Source organism: Xenia sp. Carnegie-2017, unplaced genomic scaffold (genome assembly GCF_021976095.1).
Source record: "Xenia sp. Carnegie-2017 unplaced genomic scaffold, XeniaSp_v1 HiC_scaffold_13, whole genome shotgun sequence".
In the NCBI taxonomy this organism is placed as follows: domain Eukaryota; kingdom Metazoa; phylum Cnidaria; class Anthozoa; order Malacalcyonacea; family Xeniidae; genus Xenia; species Xenia sp. Carnegie-2017.
Genome location: NW_025813436.1, coordinates 8387542 through 8409279, shown reverse-complemented (window position 1 = coordinate 8409279; position 21738 = coordinate 8387542). Strand labels below are relative to the sequence as shown.

The window sequence follows — 21738 nt, the reverse complement described above, 5'->3', positions numbered from 1 at the left end:
CAGTTCCCACTACTATATACCACGTTAGCCAAAGGGCTTCCAAACTGTATATGTGATTCATCGATATTTCTTTTGAACATATCTTTAGTAGAGTCGGTGTTATTAATGGATTGTTTTTGTATTGGAACATCGTCTTCGCTTGAGCTTTTATCGTCATCAACATGCTTGGAATCATTCGTGTTTTAATTGGTCAAAGAGTCCTCATACAAAGTTATGAAGAAAAATAAAAAACATCCCTAACATTGTCACGGATAATACGAGTTGCGTAAAAAAGTGACGATGAGTTTGATGTGCATTTGTCAAAAACAAGCTTAAGAAGACAAACAGCATTAGAAAAATGTGTAACTGAAATTTGCTAAACACCGATTTCATAGTTCGCTCTGTCACAAATTTTTTGAGAATTAATCTGAGCATGCGCAGTCAACTCCACCAACTCTCCAAATTCATGGCTCCAATTCAAACTGTATGAGCTAGTAACGATTATGGAGTAAATCATCTACGCATGCGCAGTCTGCTCGAGCATGCGCAGTTAACTTGACCAGCTGCACAAGTTCATGGTCATGGCAACGTCCAACTGCATCTACTAGCACTGATTTTCGAGTAAATAGCATGCTTAGTAACAATTTAATAGAGAAATCATCTGCGCATGCGCACGAGCATGCGCAGTCCACTCGTTCTAGTGCCTTAAGATTAATAAGGTATCGGGAAGCATGGCCCGAAAACGGGGTTTTTTGCTTTCATATTTTATCTTTTTAAAATAAAATAAACCAAGCAATGCTTCAATTAAATTCTTTGAAACTGTGCCTTTTTATGACACTTACAATTTAAGACAACCTTAAACATGTTTTATACAATTTTTATTGGTTTTTGATTTAACTCTCTCATTTATTGTTTCGCACGTATCACAAGCAAACCATCCAAGTGCTTCAAGGCCAACAAGGATTACTGGTTCCCTTAATTAACATGCGACGCTCTAGTGCTCAACTATCTCCGGGTATCGGGAGGCATGGACCAAAAACGATATTTTTTGTTTTCAAAATTTCAGATTCACAAATGCCCAAAACTCAAAAGCATCTCCTAACCATTTTATTGCCACTATTATACATAAACAATACTATGTACCATTTGATTGTCCGAATTTTGTGATTTGATCTGTGAAAAGTGACTATGAAAAGAAATTGAAGGCATTCAAATTTTATTGTGCTGCACAATTACAATGATTCATATAGCTTCACAATTACTATGATGATATAACTTCAGTTGAAGAAACACAAAATGAGAGAGTTAAATCGTAAAAAATACGGAAGTTGTTTGAAATATTGCAGTATCCTTGGATATTATTGTTTGTTTTATGAAAATAATTGTTGTGAACTAAAAACAAATTTCATGAGCGAAAAATCTCGTTTTCAGTCCATGTTTCTCGATACCTTGCGAATTGAAAGACAATATAACGTCGCATGTTAACGTTTCGGAAGATTTCGGCCTCTACTCGGCTTTACTCGTGGTACGCAGGGAGAGTGCGGTTGCGACTGAAGCCTATAGGCCCGGGCTTTCGAGAGTCCCGTTGTATCTAGACATAATTAGTTTTAGTTTTTGTCATTTCGGACTAGTTAAATGTTCTTAATTTAGACCATTTATGTTGTTAAACACCGTACGATCTACTGTTCAAATGCACGATAATCAGAAATCATGAAGTGTTGGGTTTTCCAAGGTTCAACTTTAACTTTATTTCTTCTGTTGATACTATGAGTTACAAAAACAAACTGGGAAATGCAAAGGCAAAGGAGAGTAAGAAACACAAATTTCATCAAGACTGTACTTAGTGGGAGGAATAGATATCCGTTCGACTTAAAGTGCAACAACTTTGTCTTAGCCTACAGGCCCCATAATTAGTAATCCCCGCCACTGACTCCCAGAGCAGTGCAAAAAGTTTTAACTCGAACAAATTCTTAAAGAATATTTTAATAATTCATTTCATAAGTTATATTCTCCTTAACATTTTGGGGAAATTTTAGTACGGTTAAAAGTGATTTTCTGTAATGTAAATACATTTTGCCATTATGTTAAGTTGATATCATCTTCAGCGATATTTTCATCTATCGTCTTATTCTCATAAACTGCCTGTTCTATCCTTGTTTCTCCACCAATGTCTTGAACTCCATCTACATTAACCTGATCTTTAGATAGTGGACAATCTACGTCACTTTCGGTGGCATCAGAAACACCATCGATTTGAGATACTCCATTTATTTCCTCTACATCCAAACTTTCAATGTGGATCACATCATCAGATTTATCACCTGACTCCTTGGGTTCCCCTAAAGTACACACATCACCTTCGCGAAAATTCTCTGTTGAATCTGGTTCATTAGGACTCTTATTTTCTGACTGGACTCCGTTCAGAATAGTTCGGCAATGGTTGCCTTCTTCATATTGTTTTGCATCACTTCCTTTGCAACCATCATCTTCTTGTTCATCTTCTTGTTCATCTTCTTCTTCACTATCATCACTCTCCTCACAATTTTCATCTTCCTCTTCATCGTCGTCATCCGAACCTAAATCTTCGCCAAGTTCCTTCAATCGTTTCTAAAAAAGCGTAACAAGAACAAAAATACTAGAAAAAACAGTATTTTTATGAAAAACTGACATAAAAATTATACCTAAATTGGGTTCCTAAATAATAATTCAGAATTTAAATCACGAACAAAAAATAAACGACTTTAAGATGAGCCAAATCTTAAGAACAGCATGTTTACCTTGTATTTACTACACTTTGCGTCTTGATCACTTAATAAAACTAACAAGTCTTCGTGTTCTTGAGAAATGCTTTCTTTCTCATTGCGAATTGCTTGAAGATCTTTCAAAAGCTCGTCTATTTTTTTTTCTAAACTCTTCACGACGATCTCCGAATTGCCAACTTGCCCCTTTGTACAAACAGTAATAATAGTTTTAGCTCTACCTCTTCTTCAATGTATATTTTAAAAAAAACATATCAGGCAAAACCTGTGACGTTATTTCGTTGCGCAGGGATGAGTTTTCAGCTCGTAAAGACAACACTTCTTCTTCCAACGAGCTAACAGATACTTGCGAATGACGTAATCCACCAGTGTTTTTTGAATCTTTAGACGACAAAATGGACGCAGCGTTTGCTACAGCTAAAGATGCCTTGGATACCTCGAGTTCACGTTCCTTGAAATGAAACAAGCGATGTTCATTGATAATGCAACCAAGAGCATTAATTAAGACGAGTTCAGTTCCCTCTAAGCTATTTAGACTTAATTGAATATCGTGTTGAGTATCAAGTATTATCGACGTATATTTTGTCCACAAAATTTTTCTCCTGTCACCCAAGACCAAAGGAGAGTATTATTTGAAGTCGATTTCTTGAACTAAACTATGTGGGACTCACCAGATGTTTAATTCTGTCTTCTTTGTTTTGTACCTCACATTCTCTACTGTTCAAATCCTGTTGAAGATCTGTCACCATTTGACGTAACGATTGTACATTGGTGTTGTCAATTTCTGAACGGACATTTCCTTCGTCATCTGCGAGGAAAGATGAAAAACGTACTTCAGTTGTAGGTCTCGAAAAATCATTCAACAGCTCAGCAAATATGTGAAAAATATAATCATCTTGAAATAATTTATTAATATCAAGTCGAATCGATATACACAAATCCTTAAGACTCTGTGACACAGATACGGTGAATGCGTATGGTTAAGCATCAACAAATAATTCAAAAGTTTTACAATAAGAAAACATTAAAACTAAAGGTTCTGATATTAAGAATTTTGCAACTTACTAAGTCTATTATTCAGTTGATCTTTCAATTTCTGCATCTCCAATGCTTGCTGTTGCAATTGTATTTGAGCCTAAATATAACAAATCAAATACAGTACATTACATCGGAGAAATTTGGTCCACTCATTAGTAACGTCTTCTGGATATGTTCATATCCTTCATCTTCGAATTTATTCATTAAAGGGTTAAATAAACCAAAAGTGCACTTATTTTGACCTAGAAAACACTTTAACCTTAATCATTTGAAAAAGGATGCAATTTAAAGCATGGACATAGATACAGCAAGAGTCATTAATGCGTAAAATAAGCAATACCTGAGTATAATTAGTTTCAAGCTCACCACATTTTGCTCGAATTTTTCCCAATTCATCGTCCTAAAAAATGAAACAAGTTTTAAGGCTGGTCAAAACTGTTTCAAACAAGCACTGTCTTTCTTGATGAGTACGCAGTTTGAGTTAGTAATTTGAATGCTACCAACTACTTGAAATGCTCCACTTTTTATGTCATCGGGAAAAGATTTAGTTTAGCTTTGGAAACTTTTTCATTTTGATCCGTAGTGCTATGTTACATAGTGTTTACCGTGAACACTATGTAACACATGAGCCATAGAGCGTCTCTATTCTCATTGGTCAAAGTCTTTCAGAGAAAGGAATCGTTGCGTTTCAGTACGGATTCTGACTTAGAGACATTCAATTAATTGCAAATAGATGGTAGCTGACCTGTTCCTTAATAAGCTCCTTATATGACGTAATAACTGATTCCTGGTTGTCAGCACCGCTGGCCATAGGAGCAGACGTATTCTGTAAATTTTCTTTGACAGGACCCCCTTCTACGGCTACACTCACAGAAGCTATAACAGAGGAAAACACTCCATTTCACACAATTCATGCTCTTTAAATTATAAGTGAACGAAGGATTGAATTCAACATGGCCTAGCATTTCATTTGACAAAGAAACGTTTCAATTAAATACCTTCAAGTTTCTTGAAAAGTTTTGTAAATTCATGATCAAAAAAAACGTGTTCCGATGAAACTGCCTGTATCTGTAAGATTAAACGATATTCCATAAAGAATACAAACGACAATTAAACTTTCGGAAAAGTACTTTCATATACATTACAGCAATCGTTACTAAAGAAAGAAATTTTGCTTGATGTTAGCAATGGCAAAAGAAATATTCAAATTTCACACAACAAAACACTTAAGCTCTCTGAAATTAAAATCTTATATTTTTTCCTTACACGACGTTTTTGAAGTCCTTTATATTTCTCAAACGATAAAAAGAGTGAAGAAAATAATCACCTCTGGTGCCTTCGATGCTTGTGTATAGTATTCCGTTTTGTATATATGATGTATTCTGTCAAGGAAGTTGTCCGTTCCAATCCTCTTTGATATCAACTGTTGTATAGCTTCTCTGTCAACAAAAGAAGAAGCTAAAACATCCAATAACGCAACAACAAACACGCTAATCATACGTAACTATCATGTGATTCTAATCCAATCACAAAGATAATCTAAAATTGATCGATGCTCATAACCAGATAAGATAATCTAAAATTGATCAATGCTCATAACCAGATACCTGGAACAATCCTTAACACTGCCATCGTTCTCAATAGAGCATATTCCGAGCAATAAAGCAGATAACCCAGAGACAACACGTTCTTCTTCTTCCCACCGTGATTTTGAATTTGTGAAGTCAACTTACGACGAATTAAGAACTTTTCCCTCAATGAACTACTAACAAGTTGCACTTTATAACTTATTTTGGGGAGGAACTTGGTTAGCGTGTTTTTTTAAACATACTATAGATCAACAAAGTTGAAAGAAGGTTGTGGTGCTTTACTCACGACTAAAGGATACATAAGGTATGTTTGATGTATTCTGTAAAAAACGTGACACTGCTATAGGACATGCTGTAAGCCAACTACATAACAAACTGAGTAGACCAATCTTAGCCTGTATTGTTGCAGCACCATGAGATAACATGTTTGTACATTGATCGATAAGTGAGATGGGTGGATTACCTAAAAGAGTTGTTCGATTTTGAATATCTTCAACAAACTTCGAGTTAAGCTAATTACAGCTATGCATGTATACAATTCATGCTTGGTTACTGTAGTATGTAAAAGATTGGATTATGCATGAGGTGCTTTATGTTACAAAGTGGAAGTTTCCTTATCTCACCTACACTGGTAGCAAGTTGAACACGTAGTAACTGTTCTTTTTGCACGGAATTTTCCTTCAAACAATGGGACAATGCAATGGATGCACACCAATTCGAGAATGCGTTTGGACTAAAAGAGATTTTTTTAGATATTGAAAATGTTTAACTTCACACTCACAAGCCATACCAACCTAAACAGGCCTGCGCATAACAACTGGCCGGCAGATACTGTCGTTGCTATAAACAAAGAAAAGAAAGGGGAACGCCATGAAAACAGAATAAAAGGTTTGAAATTACACCCCTCCCCTCCCCCCAATGATATATTTTAATTCAAGCAGTTTAAGGATACGGAGTTATTGATATGAAAAGGACAAAATAAAATAAGAACGCTGCAAATTAAAAATACAAATAAAGTTTGTAAAAGTGTTCAGTAACCTGAACAAAACCCAGCTTAAATTTAAAAATTAATGATCAAATTACCATCAGCTGCACTAGGAAGTAAAGTTGACACAACCTGTGTCTGACCAAGCTCATTCTTGTACAGATAACACTAAATAAAATTAACAAGATAAAGTCATGGTTCTTTCATGATAAAAAACTTTTGTAATGTATAAGAATAGTGTCATTAAGTATCTAGTATTTCACATGCCTGAAAACAATAAAGAACAGCACAACGTAAATTAAACGGTTGCTTCTCGTTTATCATAGACATAAGGAGAACAACAATGGCTGATCTAAATGAACAAATAAAAGTAACAAGAATTACACCAATTGATTTTTATATTGATACAGGGGGCACCATGTTTTTGAACATCATTTATCATAATAACACATTTTATTTCTCAAATATAAACCGTCTCTTATTTCCGAATATCACACACATCTCAAATTATAGTAATCTTATAGTAATAAAGTAAATGGTTTGAACCCGGGAGTATCGTTACATGTTTGTAAATGTAGATCGTCCATGTTGGTATAGTCCTGAGAAGGACTGTTTTTGACTCTGAAGATGACTACCGCTAAGGTTGTCGAAACGTCAGTCAACAACAACAAAAACAGTCCTTCTCAGGACTATACCAACCTTGACGATCTACATTTACAAACATGTATTCTTATAGTATTTAAAGGGTTTACCTTACGTATATAAACTTAAAACACAGTAAAAACAGCACGTTGTGTACAACTAAAAATTACCTAGGCGGTGTGCAAGGAGCGTTTACTTGGGAGAAATAAGATTGATTCTCTTGATTACCACGTATTACTTCAGATACCGTGTTGATTGTCTATAATAAAGAAAAAATTAACAAGTTTACAAACAGCATGATACCTAACTTTACGTTGACTTTACAAACCTCGGTGAGAATATCAGATGGGATCCCAGTTGCCATTAAAATGCTACATAATAACTTGAGAACACCTAAAATACAAAAAATATTCCTTTAAGCCTTACTTCTACAATTGTTTTTCGGATATAAAAAAAATTCTTATAAGAAAAAATGTGTTATTTCCTACCGCAGTGGTTCATAATTTTTTGTGCAAATGCTGTTGTCTGTTGTGGGTTATTTGGTGAAACAAGTGTTCTTAGTATCTGAAGATGGAAAATTGTAGATTTTAGGATCTTTTTAATTAACATCCGTCAAATGAAAATTAGAACATGTTTGTAAAACTTGATGGGACAAGAACACGATGAATTACCTTCAGCATAAAATTAATATTTGCCATCTTTTGAGGAGACCAACCTCTTTCAGCACCTGAGAAGTAAAGATGTTCAGTCGGCATATTCTTCGCAAAACTTTCATTCCAAATAAAATTGTTTTGCGTTGGTAAATGTTCATCAATGAAATTTTAAATGAAGAATATATGACAATCAAACAAGGTTCTCCTTTTACCAACAATTACCAACATCAAGACGTTATTAAAAAAACCATTTAAGTTTAAAAAGTATTCAGATATTTGTAATCACATTAAATAATAAAGCTAACGAGCCAACTTATATTATCCATTGCAAATTTCGTCGTAGATAAACTGAAGAATTACCATTGGATAAAGTTGCATCCAGTTGAAAAAAAGGAGTCATTCTTTGAATATAACTGGAAGATATATAACAAAATAATAAATGAATGACTTCACCATCTTGGAAAAACATCACAACAACTAAAATGACGGACACTTATAAACATCACTTAGATTTAAAGAATGAGCATCAAGGTCATGCTTTACAGGTTTAATTTTCTTATGGCAACTTTCATGTGAACAGTGTAATCATTAATATACGTATTACACAGATATTTGGACAGTATGATGTATAGATTGAAGAAAAATCGCATGTGAATTGTGATATTCTATATTGTCCTGCCTAAATACGTAACGTGATTCTTATTTATTTACTCCACTGAGCATTTCCAAGTTAGATAGTCCAGTATACTTACAGTACCGACCTCGAGTAACATAACTTGACTTGCGAGTATCAAATGGCGAGTGGGCGAGTGACTCGCGATGCAGTTGCGTGTGAGAGGTTTGCGAGTGGATAAAATATTTCGCTGTTTGCGAGTAAATCGAAATAACTCGGAAAAATTTCTTTCTCCGCAACTGCATCGCGAGTCACTCGCCCACTCGCCATTCGATACTCGCGAGTCAAGTTATGTTACTCGAGGTCGGTACTGTACAACTGCTAGTTATATATTTTACACAAGCACGCAAAGCATGACCATGATACTAATTTTTTCCCACACATCTTAACATAGTCGTGGCTATGTAAGTAACTAATATGATATGACACAATATTGAAGTTCTACCTTCCTTCTCTAAAAAAATTTTGGTTTGAGACATTCGACTTCAGTAGTCCAAGCATCAAAAGCAGACAATCTTCCACCACAATTCCTTAACAACATTGCTTCATAATCACTCAAAAAGCTATTATATTCGACAAACAATCAATGAAAAGAACATTTTAAGACTAATCTATACCTCCATCGCTATATTCTTCTTCAGTAATGATCTCAATTAGACGATCAAATGCATTTTCAAATGCTACAATTTTCTATAAAGTAAAAACATGTAGTTTACAACGACAAAGAATGTATGAGCATTCTTAAATGTTACTTTATTAAGCTCAACATAAAGTGAAACAATTATATTTCTACTTTTTTTTGATATTTTTAGCTATATGAGCATAAACTGCCACAAGTGAAATTCATTTGACTGACCTGAATTGCAGCATTTGACTTGGTCAACTGTGTCAGTAGTAGCAAACCCTGTTTAAAGATAAGTTGATAAAAACAAAAAATCTCCAAAGAATCTCAATCTCTATGACAATGGATACTCCCACCTCATTTCTTATAATTTCTCGACTATCAGACAATAGGTCCATTAGCCTGGAGACACCTGAAAATTTATGCAATGACTTATTTGTAAGTGAAATATCTTTTAAGTACAGTCAAATAGACTTTGCATTTTAAGTATAATATCAAAGATTGTAGACCATCTCAATGCATTATTGGGCTAATGTTTTCCTGTGAAAGGAATGTATCTTTCAATGCATTATTGTTAAAGTCAGACTTCTCACCCATAGGATTGACAAGCACACATTGTTGAATTTGATAGCACTGGTTCTTTAGCAAAATTGTGAGAAGGCGAACAGCAGGCCAGCGTACATGGAAGTCATATTCCTATGTCATAGTATTAATGAAAAAATTTTTATGAAAACTTTGAATTTGTTTTTGATAACATCAGCCAACTGCTAAATTTGATAATGCATAAGCAGATAGGCGCAATCACACACCTCCAACAAGCTAAGCAACATGGATATATTTTCTTCATTCTTGATGAAGATTTCAGTGAACTGAACACCAAGATCGGCATCTGAAGCAATCTGTCCCTCTTTGCTAACTTCTTCTGGAAATCATATAAGAAAAATTTTGATCATTCTTGGCATCATTATCATTGTAGATAATAACAATGTTGTTTGGTTAAAGAAATACCTTCATAACATATCACAACAAACCTTCTTAAATCCCTATGACTATATCTTGTTGCTCAATAAGCAACCTCGAAATATACCTTGTTGCCAAAAACTAATCCTAAAAGCATAGCTTGTTGCCCCACAAGTACCCTTGATGTATATACCTTGTTGCCCCACAAGTACCCTTGAAGTATACCTTGTTGTCCAACATTCTCAGTGCTCATTATGTTGCATAATGTTTCCAATGCCAAACCAAGAATTTCAGAATCATTTCTGAAAATAAAAATGACTAATAAGAAGTAGCTCTTTATTACTTAACCACATTATTCAAACCTGTCATTGGTCAAAACATTGCATAAAATATCCATTGATCTTGTCCCCACATCTAGCTTATATTTCTATAAAGATTTGTATCATAACAAGATAAAAATGCTTTTAAAAGTATATAAAGCATACATGTTTAAGCTTCCACCTTTGACATGGACCTCAGTGCTCTCACAGCATCTCTTCGATCTTCGAGAAGTGTAGATGAGGAGACTCTGTCACATAGTTTCTCAACCTGGGAACAAAAATATTAGAATTACACAAGATGTAATCATATACATAGAATTTTCAAAAAGAAGAAACATCAACATTATACAAAAATCTAAAACCCGATATCATTCAACAAAAAACATGAGCAGAAGAGGGAGCTTTCTTTATTTTATGAATTTTTTGTCATCAGGTGCTCATGTGAACTGGTTTTTAATCTACAAATAAGCACCTAAAACGACGATTAGGTACGGCAAAACATTATACAACTTACTGAGACATTTGCTATAAATCTACAGATAATTCTCAATGTATAGTGACCTGCACGACTTTTGAAATTAAATATAACTGATGTTAACTCACTTCCTGAAGAAGCACATACTTGCATTCATTTTTCCATTTCAATCTCAACAATCAGAAGAGACTGTTTATAAATTAATAGGTAATCGAGAGGTAAGTTTTGCAATGAAAAACAACAATCTTACCGTGTCGGAGCCAGTCTGAGCAGCATCTTCATTTTGTGCACCTAAGACTGACTTAAAACCACGTAAAATCTCCATAATTTTTAAAAAAGCGTATAATTTACAAATGAAAAGAAAATTTCTTTCACAATGCAAAATACAACATGGATGTTTGATCATGCGCGCGACGTGGCATTTAAACAGCTCATTCACCATATATCCATCCAGACAAGTTCGTAATAAGAGTTCAGTAGTAAAGAGTAGGCTTCGAGTCAACGTCGTAGACAGGTCTTATCAACTCATATAAACTCGTGATCAAAATATTTTACATGTTTTTATAACTTTAATGTTGGTAGATGTTGCTCATCCAGGTTAGTATGAGAAGGACTGAGAAGGTTGGTGTTGAACTGACGTTTTGACATCCTTAACGGTATTCATCATCTGAGTCAACTACGTAAATAACGAGTGAAGTTGACTTTTACTGGAGTGCAGATAATGGTGTGCCAACTTTATTATGTCAGTCAAAACCAAAACCAACAGTTCTCCTTATTTCTGCACTAACCTGGACGATACTTTAGCAAAAACTTTATTTAAGATCATTTCTAGCAAAAACTTTATTTATGATCGTTTCTAGCAAAAAATTAATTTAAAACTAACCCATCCTGATACGATAATGTAAAGGAGGGTAATGTTTACATTTTACGAGTTACATATTTCGTCAAATTTTTCGATCTGAATTGTTGAATGTGGAATATGATAGACAGTGTCAACAAGTTGAGTTGCTTCAAAAAGAATTCTTTGCGATTCATTTTCGTCTTCTGCAAAAGCAAACATAAGAAAAGCACTACAAAATAAAGATTACATCAAAGATCTCAAAAGACATATTCAATAACAACAAAATACACTTTTAAAGAGATATTGTAAAAAAGAATTCTTTTTTTCATTAAAAACAAGCAAATGGATGTGGAAAGCATCATTTAAGATAACTTTAAACAACATTGGAAATATTACTCAGCTGGTGGTAAAATGAAACAATATTTCGCAACAAACCTATATCCAAATGGGCTGAAAGTGCTAAGGTACCCACAGTCAAAGACCATACATGTAAATCATGAATTGCAGTTACACCATTAATCTTTCTCATTCTTTCTTTGATTTCATCTAAGTCGATGCCTTTTGGTGTTCCTAAAGATACGACGATGAGCCTTAATTTACAATATTTATTGCGAATCCTGTTAAGCTATAAAGGCACAAGAATGACCAAATGATTCGCTGTTATTACAGTAGGATTTTTAAAACCAAAACATGACCAGTTTATACCTTCCATCAACACCAGTAAAGCATCCCTAAGAATTGTGATAGTCGTAAAAAGAACAATAACAGAAAACACAAATGTACAAATTGGATCGGCAATTGACCAGTTCGGCTAAAAGATACATTTTAAAAATAAAATATTAAAATATGTTGATTTATTACTCCAACATAATGAGAAGAACTGAGAAAAGTGGTTATTACTTTAAATTTGATTATTATGGCAGCGACAAGAACGCCTAAGCTCTGCAGCAAATCACCAATAACATGAACGAATGCAGCTTGAACATTCACGTTTTCGTCTTCAGCATGTTTCTTCACACTGGGAGTTGAAGAGAGTTTCCTCTTGCCATGCGAATGTCCATGTGAACCCGTAGAGCTCGCTCCGTGAGAATGATTATGACCCAATACTAGACCCATCCTAGAATAATTGTTGTCAATTTCATGTCAAAACTTTCATTTTTTCACTGTACTGTAATCAGAGGCATAACTTGGGTCTCAAAATTGGGGGTGACGATTCAATTTGCCCAACAAAAGAGAGTGGCAAGTCGAGTTTTCTACAGAAAAAACTGCTTACTTTAAATTTTAGTGGGATGAACACCCCTCCCCCACTCATTTAGGATTTACGTCCCTGTGATTGATGTGATACGTACAAAATATTGACACCAACACCAACGCCAGCAATGATCAACATTATGTTAGCGTTAACCTTGTGATTACCATTGATGACTCGTTTGATTGCTTCATAAACAAGAACTCCCGTCAATACCCAAATAATCAACACAGACAAGAGTGCTCCCATTACTTCTACAAAACATGAAAAAAATCCATTTTTCTGATTAAATGAATATACTCTACATATTCACACGTCCCCACTATCTAAATTGTTCACACTCTAAAATAATAACTGATAAAAGAAAGCATCCTAAGAAATAGATATTTCTTACCAGCTCTATGCCAGCCATAGGATAGTTTAGACGTAGAAGGTCGAGTTGCAAACCAAATTGCTAATAATGAAATTAGGAAGCTTGCGAAGTCTGACAAGAGATGTGCAGCATCTGTTATAATAGCCAAGCTGTTGGCCATTACACCTCCTGAAAAAGAGAGCTTAACATAAAATTTATGATTAGTTGGGAGAGAAAATTAAGATTTCTATATGCACTAAAAGTTTTAGGAATGCAGAGTCAAATAAAATATTTTCAATGCGCAGTTAACGGTAAGAATGGTATATTTCACGACATCAGTTTTATTTTGTTAAGAGTTTTTAAAAATATATCAACTTATTTCAAAAACTTATTCTGAATTTCTCGTAGTCCATTGTCAACAATGCTCGGAGCTAGTATTACATTTATTTCAGCAGTATAGACTAACAGTTAACAAATCACTGTAGTAGAATTGTCAGTAGTCCAGTGGCCTGAGACTTAGCGCTATTAAAAACACCTCAAATGGCTGAAAGTGGAACATCAGAGAACATTTATTGGTCAACCACAATGAGCATCTTTTTTTGTGTTATTACATGAAAATGATTTATAGATGTATTATAAACACGTATACTAGATATGACGTCATTTTATCAATCAGAGTATTAAATCTTACCAACACATTCAGCAACAAGAAAAAATAAACACAATGTTGATGCAATGACCAGCTTTTGTTTTGCTCTTTTTGTTTTCAAAGATGCTGATTCGGACAATTTTCTGTTATGTCCGTATGTGGAGCAAGGTGCTTCAGAAAAGGGAGCAGGAGTATTTTGACTCCGCTCATCATCGTTATCTTCCTGTGTCTCTTGAATGGTAAAATTTGTCAATGTAACGTCAATTGGAGGAATTTTGAACGTACTATTTGTCACAAGAGGTGTTTTTTCGTGATTTCTTATAATCGTTGCCGACATTTTTGCTGGAGAAATGAAAAAGCTACAATTAATTTTCAACTTTCGGAAATAACATATCTTTACAAAAAATGAATAAAATCTTAGTAAATCATTATAAATATAAAATACTAAAATATTTTAAAAGGTGACTTGAATGGCCACCATGCATAAGACCAGCCGTTGTGCACAATACATAAAATATTCGTTTTTTCCATTGTGGAAAGGCTTTGGTTCACGCAATGTCGATTGCGCTTATTTGCATTTGATGAATTTGAAACAGCGCTGTATAACCAGTATAATAACACCAAACGTTGACTTCTAAATTAAAGACGCGCAGGACACTTGAATCAAATAAATCAATAAATATAGCGCTCAATTTGAATGCAGCAAAATTTGACTTGATCGGTTTCATTTTAATTGATAGTCGAGATAACAGACAAACATCTTTAATAGTTCTGGTTATGTACACAATTGCCATCAAAGATGCGGCAACAAACAAATTAGAATAAACAGACAGATCATTGATAATAAGAGCAAGCATTATCATATGACGCTGAGCTTAGAACAAATTTGAACAAATTATTCACTAATGAAGAAATGAGAATTTTGTTGAAACTGATGATACAAGCACAATAAACCATACGTACCACTAGACCACCTTGTCGCAAAGTTTTTTTCAAATCAAACAGCGGCAAAGAAGTCCAACTCTATTTTAATATCACGAAGCAAAGTCTGACAATGTGACGATGTATTATATAACGTTTGCCCGTTATGCTTAGCGGGCTGACAATGGAGAACACAAGCGAAGATATCCTATGATATACAGCCATGTACACTTCTTGTCCAATTACCAGCTGGAAGATTATACATATTGATTTTTTTATACATAACAATGGTAAATAACAAATTGTAACACAACTTACCTTAACATGTTATATTTTTATGTCTTAACCACGTGAAATTAATCCTACATAGTTTGTTTAGAAAATGCTGAAACTCAAGGATACGAATTATTCGATGACAGATGGATTAAGAAACTATTTGAAAATAAAGTTTTTTCGTTTTCTAATACGTTTTCAATTATAATTCATATATAACTATGTACCATTCCGTTTTCGTGAAAACAGTGAAAAACATTTTTTAGCCATTTCTACTGACTTATGTGTTTAAACTTATGCAGAGAGTGTGCATGTGTGTGTGAATTAGAGAAGAAGATTTTATATAAGAATAAAGCATTTTTGTCATTACAAAATTTGCAATATTCTTATATTTATATAATATATTTGGTTAAAAATCCATGCCGATAATAAGAAAAACGTAAACACGTAATTAAAAACGTAAAATAATAAATGAAAACAAAACTCAGGCTAATCTTAGAGAAGTTGCAGTGTTTATTATAGAGGGTGTTAGGTACGCGGCGTTTATTGGATCGTTCACACAACACAGCTCGCGCGCATGCTACACGCACGATTGTGGGCAACGTGTTTTGTCACGCGATATTTAATTGTTTTATATTTCTTGAATTTTGTTATCTAACTATGGCGTCATTACCATGGCTATTCTTGAAATTCGACCTTTAAGTCTGTCATTCACATCAGGCAATCGGAAAAGAAGTTATTGTTGAACAATTATTACGTGCCCGAAAATGGTTACTCTTGTTGAGATACCGCTTTATTCAAATGATTGTTTTCGTGTTATGAACGAGATGAGAAGGAAATCACAACTGTGCGACGTCATTTTACGTGTTAAACATATTGAATTCCCAGCTCATCGTATCGTTTTGGCTGGAGCGAGCCGGTATCTCCAAGCAATGTTCACTAATGGAATGCTAGAAAGTGGGAAAACTAAAGTGGACATAGGCGATATAGAGCCACAAACCATGGCAAACTTATTGGATTTTGTATACACCGGTTCCATAGAATTGACAACGAACAACGTCCAACAACTTTGTGCCGGTGCCACCATGTTACATTTAACAAGCTTGGCAAACTCATGCGCAAATTTCCTGGAAGCTCATATGGACTATTTCAACTGCATTGGAATCCGAGCTTTTGCTGACCACTACTCTTGCACAAGTCTAGAAAATTTTGCCTTCAGGTATATTTGCGAACATTTCCTAGACGTTGTGCAAAGTGAAGAATTTTTACAATTGAGCAAGGATGGGCTTCTTGAGCTAATACAAAGCAACTTGATACAGGTTTACTCGGAAGATGAAATCTTCAATGCTGTAGAAGTTTGGATAAAACACCATTATGAAGCACGGAAAGGCATGGCATCAGAGCTTTTGCAACATGTTAGACTTCCACTAGTGTCATTAGAATTCTTGGAAACACGGGTTGTACCTGCAAGTTTTGTTAAAAATGATAGCAAATGTCAGATGCTTTTGGCAACTGCATTGAATAGTCACAAGAGCAATCTTCCATCGTATATGTTTGTGCACCGTGCTCAACCTCAAATGCTTTACACTGTTGGTGGACGTAATTCAGATTGTTGTCAACTGGCAACCTTAGAACAATATGATGTTGCAACAAATTCTTGGAGTTCTTTGGAGCCAATGACTTGTGCTCGTACCGCAGTTGGTACATGTTCGCTTAATGGATACTTATATGTCATTGGTGGAGAATGTGCCAATCATGCCAACAACCTGCTTGGGATACCACCTACAAGAAAATAGTTGAGATCTATTATCCCAAAGAGAATTCCTGGCGAAGAGTTGCAGAATTAACTATCCCTCGTTCTTTTGCATCAGCTGTGTCTTGTGATGGCTATGTGTATGCCCTTGGAGGCGAAGACAGATTATGTTCTTATAATTTTGTTGAGAAATATGATCCTGAAAAGGATTTCTGGTTACCAGTACAGAGTATGAAGAGACGAAGATCTGGAGCAGGAGCAGCTGTATGCAATGGTGAGTTTTGTCATTCTTGTAATTAGTAAGAATCCCTTTCAAATAGGAAGCAATTTCTGAAATGGTCTACACTAGACATTCTTGCTATGGAAAACACAAGACTTCTCAACTTTCCTTTTGTTTTAGGAATGTTATTTGTAGCTGGTGGATATGATCGTGGTATTCACACAGATCGTGCTTCCGTCGAATGCTATGACCCAAAATTGGATCAGTGGATCTTTGTGACTGAACTAGAAAAAGCAAGGTCTGGTCTGGGTTTAGTTTCATTAGATGGATGCATTTATGCTGTTGGTGGCCGTAATAGAAGCACTGATTCATATTTTGATTTGGTGGAGCGGTATGATACGCGCACGCACCACTGGTCACCGGTGGCACCTATGAACAGCCCTCGTGCCTGGGCAGCCGTAGTTGTTTACAAGGAGAATATATTTGCTATTGGTGGATTTGATGGTGCAAATCGGTTGAACTCAGTTGAAATGTATGATCCAGTTAAAGACATTTGGACCAATATTGAAGGTTTAAATGTGAACAGGGCTGGGTGCGGAGCGGCAGTGCTATAAAACTGGCTTTTATTGCAGCAGCATTTTTACAATAATTTTTATAAATAAACATGTTTAACATAGAAAATTTAAGAATGTTAATGTAAAACATTTAGTTGATTGTTTTAAGAGTAGTATTTTAAATTGAAGTTATGTAAAAATTTTCATCTTGTGCTGTAGGGCAAATTGTGTAAAAATGCATTGTGTATAGTGTAGGCTACTGAAAACAAAGCTTCATTTGATTTGATTGATAAAAGATTTATTTATATGCCACAAATTCTATCCTTTACATAGATCACAAGGGCACCACAATCTTGGAAAGGTCACTGAGGTGCTATTTATACTCTGATATTAACAAAGACACAAATTTAAGAATGATCTACACCTTCATTTATTATTTTTCACGTCTTTGTTGACAATTTTCTGCCCTAAATTGGTGAAAGTGCATTCCTCTCATTTTGAGGAAGATCTGGATGCCAGAAGTCCACAATCAATATCATTCTGTAGCTGGTTCCATTATGCCATACTTCATGTTCAATAGAATCATCAATAATTATAAACTTGCCTTCTATCCAAGTACTAAAGAAACAAATTTCATGTACTCAGTTCAATTTCTTTCTATTTATATATAATGTTGTTCATAAAACAGTTGAATGGTTGGTAAATTTCACAAAATGAAATGAACAACTTGCCATAATAGCCTTGACCCCCTCCACCCAAAATCAAAATGCAATCAAGATAAAAACACCGTAGTTACTCTATCGGCGAGATGCCTGTGCATACTTAAGTAACGTTATATCCTCCCTGAAGTACACATTTTGTTTCAGTCTTTACCTAATTGTTTGATTTACACGTATAGATACACCATTTGGTACGACGAGACCAAGATGTCCACGTATACGACAGTTGGTAGGACCACAATGGGCCCAGACGTGCGTACCAGGTTTCATGACAGAAAATTTAATCTAAAAAGAAGAAAAGAGAAGCAAATGACAAAATCATCATGATGTACAAATAGTTGCAAGAGCAAAAACGTGAATTCATTATCCCTACACCTTCACAAGGTTTCTCTAAAAGAAAGATAAAAACACAATAAACAATTCTTTGCCATTACACAACCTCCAGATTCAAAATGCTAAGGACATTAAATCCTCCTAAACAGTGCCATACCCTTCACTCCCCACAAACCCATGGATCAATAAAGATGAGCTCACTAGCCCGAACCACATTTATACGACAGTCGTTACCTGTCCCCTCTTACATCCAGCTGCGTCGGGGATTTTCTCAACCAGACTACATGTTTTCGGAGCCTTTGCACAAGCTGATCGATCCTTCCGTCCTTGTGAAAATATAGTGAACTGTTGCCAGTCGCCTTTCTCACGAAGACCCTCCTCTTCGGGAAGAAAGCCACCCGTCCTGTGATCGTACAATGCAACACCTTCATCGCGGATGGTTTTCCAATTTTTCTCCAACATTCTACAAAAGTAGTAATGACACTATTTCTTTTATGGAAAATGTTTATATACTTTTCACAAAATAACCTATCAATTAAATGTGTTTATAGTGACGTTGCTAGTGCATTATTCAAAAATAAGAACAAAGAATCATTAATGGATGAAGAGACCTTGCTGTCAACAACTTTTTTAAACTGAATGAAACAGACTGAAAGTCACAATAAACAACTTTGATAAATATTCCTCTTCCAAAACTCCGCGATCAACAGATCCAGAAAATGACTTGCAAAGATAAAGCTCATTCAATTTTACTTATAAGACACGCTTAAGCTTTGCACAACGTCAATTTCAATTCCTTCCTGCATCAACTTATTCCTTATATTAAAAGAATGTTTTAGATTCAAAATAGAAACATCAAATCCAACATCCGAAGATGAGAATCTGGCATGCAAGTTCTTTCAATATTATTTTGGAGTCAAAAAGCTAACTTTTAAAAATTTGTAAAAAGCAATAAGGCATACTTGAAGTACTTGTGATATGGAGTCTCTTTTGGATTCCAAAATGGTTGCGCTCTTAATGGTGTTTGAGCATTGTAAAGAGATCGTTGCATACGAGAGAGAAAATGGCCATGTCTTGCACCACTCTCGTAAACCTCATATGACTGGAAAAAAATTTGAAGAGATGGAACAAAGTTCGCATTTCTTTTTTTAAGAAATAGGAAAAAAGGATTGTCCTTGTTCTTCATTTATCACTACCTACATTTACATACGTTATCTTAGTTTACATTTTAGACTTTGTTAAAACTGTTCTCATTCTGTTGTTAATTCATCACTAGCTACACTGACTCACGTTATCTTAGTTTATATTCTAGATAGTGTAAAGACTGTTCTTGTTCTCTGTTCATTCGTCACTACCTATACTGACTCACGTTATTTTAGTTTATAGTATAGATAGTGTAAAGACTGTTTTTATTCTGTTGTTCATTAATCACTAGCTACACTGACGCAAGGTATCTTAGTTTATATTATAGATAATGTAAAAATTGTTCTCAATCTCTGTTGTTCAATCATCACTACCTACATTTACACACATTTTTCTTGCAATGATACCTCTTTGGATCTGCCCATTCTATACAATGCATCGCCAAGATGAAAGTAGAATCTTCCATCATTTGTACCTGATTCTCCAGAATCAATTCCTCTCTTCAAATGAGGTATGGCTTCTTCATAATTTGACTCCGTTTTTAAAATAAATCCCATATGGACTTGTGCATAGCCATCGTTTGGATTTATTGCAAGGGCCTGGATTTGAATATAATTTACAATTATTCTAAAGTAAAAGATAAACCAATTACTTTTTATTTCATATAGATCATAAAAGTTTGAAAGTATTGGTCTGAATGGAGGCTTTGTACGTATGCAAATACATTAAACTCCTAAACAGTATCCTTCAACATTTAATGACAGTGAGATATATACCTGTTGAAAAGTTTTTTGCTTGAGCTTGATTTCCAATCAAAAGCCATTGAACTCCAAGTTTATTCCAAACTTCTATATCTTGTGGTAAATCCACTCCTAAATTTTGTAATGCTTTCACAGCAATATAGCTCTTGCCAAGAAAAGAAGCCCGATCTGCTTGTCTAAATATAGCTTGCCGTTTCAAGGCTATGGGACAATCTTTGACCATACCCACATTTCCATATGCATTTATAGCTTCTTGTAAAACCTGATTACTTCTCATCAAATCAGCTAGCTCATCCAAAGACTTTGCCAATCCATGCATTGCTCGAGGACTATCAGGATGGCTGCTAAGAACATTCTCAAAAGCTTTTCTAGCATTTACAAAACTTTTAGCTTTAAGAAATTTTTCTGCTTCTTCTATTTGAGGCAGTATTGCTTTATCATATGCATTTGTAATTGGCTCATTTGGATCGTTTTTTGGAACTTTGATCTTTGATTTCATTTTTGAGCTAGACCTTTTGGCAGTCTGGTCACTAGTTTCTGGTGCTTTTGTTTTCGATGACTTTGCCATTGCTGGTTTCTTTTTTCTAGCTGCTGTTGCTTCCAAATCGTTCTCCTGCATGTAGTAGACAGCAGCTGTTGCTATGGCAATAACAGCTACCATCGCAACAACTATTTTCCATATTTGGTCTGAATCTTTTCCTTTCTTCTTCACACCTAAATAGCAAAAACATAGATCCTGTAAATCTAATTACAAGAACATCAAATCAAGACCAAAATGTCGATATTGCAAGATTAATAGTTCATTACTTACAATTCCATTCCATAAACAATGACTTTATTTTTAACTTAAAATAATCACTAAATAAATAACTATAATTCTTAACACAAAGGAGAAATTTTTTCACATAGCGCACACAAACTGGACACAAATTGAAGTTCCATAAGAAACTCCAGTGTGAAATTAATTTGCAATAACAAAATGTCAAAATCTAAAAAGTTATGTAACTAATAAATTAGTATAAAGAGAAATTCGAAGGTTATAAAAACTCTGGAAATTATTAAATTAAAAGTTTAAATCGCACTTTTAATCTTTTCAGGTTTGCTGTCTTTTTTCCGTTGCCGTATTGACATTATTTCAGGTAGTAAATTTACAACTCAAAGTCAGCATGGCTACCATTGATGGATCTGGGCACTTGTAGCAGTTGAAGTTTAAGTTTCTTTTATGACCGCTGACTACCAAGGAATATTATGAGCCCTACATAATTACAATTGAAA

General features: G+C 34.7%; 4 protein-coding genes across 6 annotated transcripts; 1 reads left to right on the top strand and 3 right to left on the bottom strand.

The window, feature by feature from the left end:
* Positions 1 to 1946: 1946 nt before the first annotated feature.
* On the bottom strand, positions 1947 to 11141 carry LOC124459538 (general vesicular transport factor p115-like). Its single transcript, XM_047008990.1, is given in 31 exon segments — positions 1947 to 2586; positions 2757 to 2924; positions 3004 to 3189; positions 3410 to 3546; positions 3804 to 3873; positions 4117 to 4176; positions 4522 to 4652; positions 4775 to 4844; positions 5104 to 5215; positions 5384 to 5475; positions 5478 to 5504; positions 5665 to 5828; positions 5989 to 6098; positions 6160 to 6205; positions 6449 to 6518; positions 6618 to 6702; positions 7163 to 7251; positions 7321 to 7385; positions 7481 to 7556; positions 7664 to 7719; positions 8006 to 8058; positions 8764 to 8848; positions 8936 to 9008; positions 9175 to 9222; positions 9297 to 9352; positions 9534 to 9636; positions 9750 to 9862; positions 10126 to 10202; positions 10263 to 10327; positions 10402 to 10488; positions 10946 to 11141. Coding segments are annotated over 31 exon segments (3294 nt in total). The 5' UTR covers positions 11138 to 11141; the 3' UTR covers positions 1947 to 2058.
* Positions 11142 to 11244: 103 nt separating this feature from the next.
* Positions 11245 to 14955, bottom strand: LOC124459543 (zinc transporter 2-like). 3 transcript variants are annotated; one of them, XM_047008999.1, is made up of 8 exons: positions 14750 to 14955; positions 13829 to 14128; positions 13180 to 13326; positions 12886 to 13039; positions 12437 to 12653; positions 12242 to 12347; positions 11972 to 12106; positions 11245 to 11765 (listed from the first exon to the last, which is right to left on the bottom strand). In XM_047008999.1, exons 2-8 carry the CDS (start codon positions 14121 to 14123, stop codon positions 11614 to 11616), a joined length of 1206 nt encoding a protein of 401 aa, XP_046864955.1. In that variant the 5' UTR covers positions 14124 to 14128; positions 14750 to 14955; the 3' UTR covers positions 11245 to 11613. The 3 variants fall into 3 exon arrangements, with proteins under 3 accessions (XP_046864955.1, XP_046864957.1, XP_046864956.1); XM_047009001.1 differs by having other exon boundaries at positions 11245 to 11739; XM_047009000.1 differs by having other exon boundaries at positions 12886 to 13041; positions 13185 to 13326.
* A 660-nt stretch (positions 14956 to 15615) lies between these two features.
* On the top strand, positions 15616 to 17802 carry LOC124459540 (kelch-like ECH-associated protein 1B). Its single transcript, XM_047008992.1, is given in 3 exon segments — positions 15616 to 16743; positions 16746 to 17007; positions 17134 to 17802. Coding segments are annotated over 3 exon segments (1692 nt in total). The 5' UTR covers positions 15616 to 15747; the 3' UTR covers positions 17568 to 17802.
* On the bottom strand, positions 17789 to 21673 carry LOC124459544 (aspartyl/asparaginyl beta-hydroxylase-like). Its single transcript, XM_047009002.1, has 7 exons — positions 21546 to 21673; positions 20465 to 21177; positions 20110 to 20301; positions 19522 to 19661; positions 18794 to 19022; positions 18381 to 18511; positions 17789 to 18125 (listed from the first exon to the last, which is right to left on the bottom strand). The coding sequence occupies exons 1-7, from the start codon at positions 21592 to 21594 to the stop codon at positions 17975 to 17977; spliced, it is 1605 nt and encodes a 534-aa protein (XP_046864958.1). The 5' UTR covers positions 21595 to 21673; the 3' UTR covers positions 17789 to 17974.
* Between the last annotated feature and the right edge of the window lie 65 nt (positions 21674 to 21738).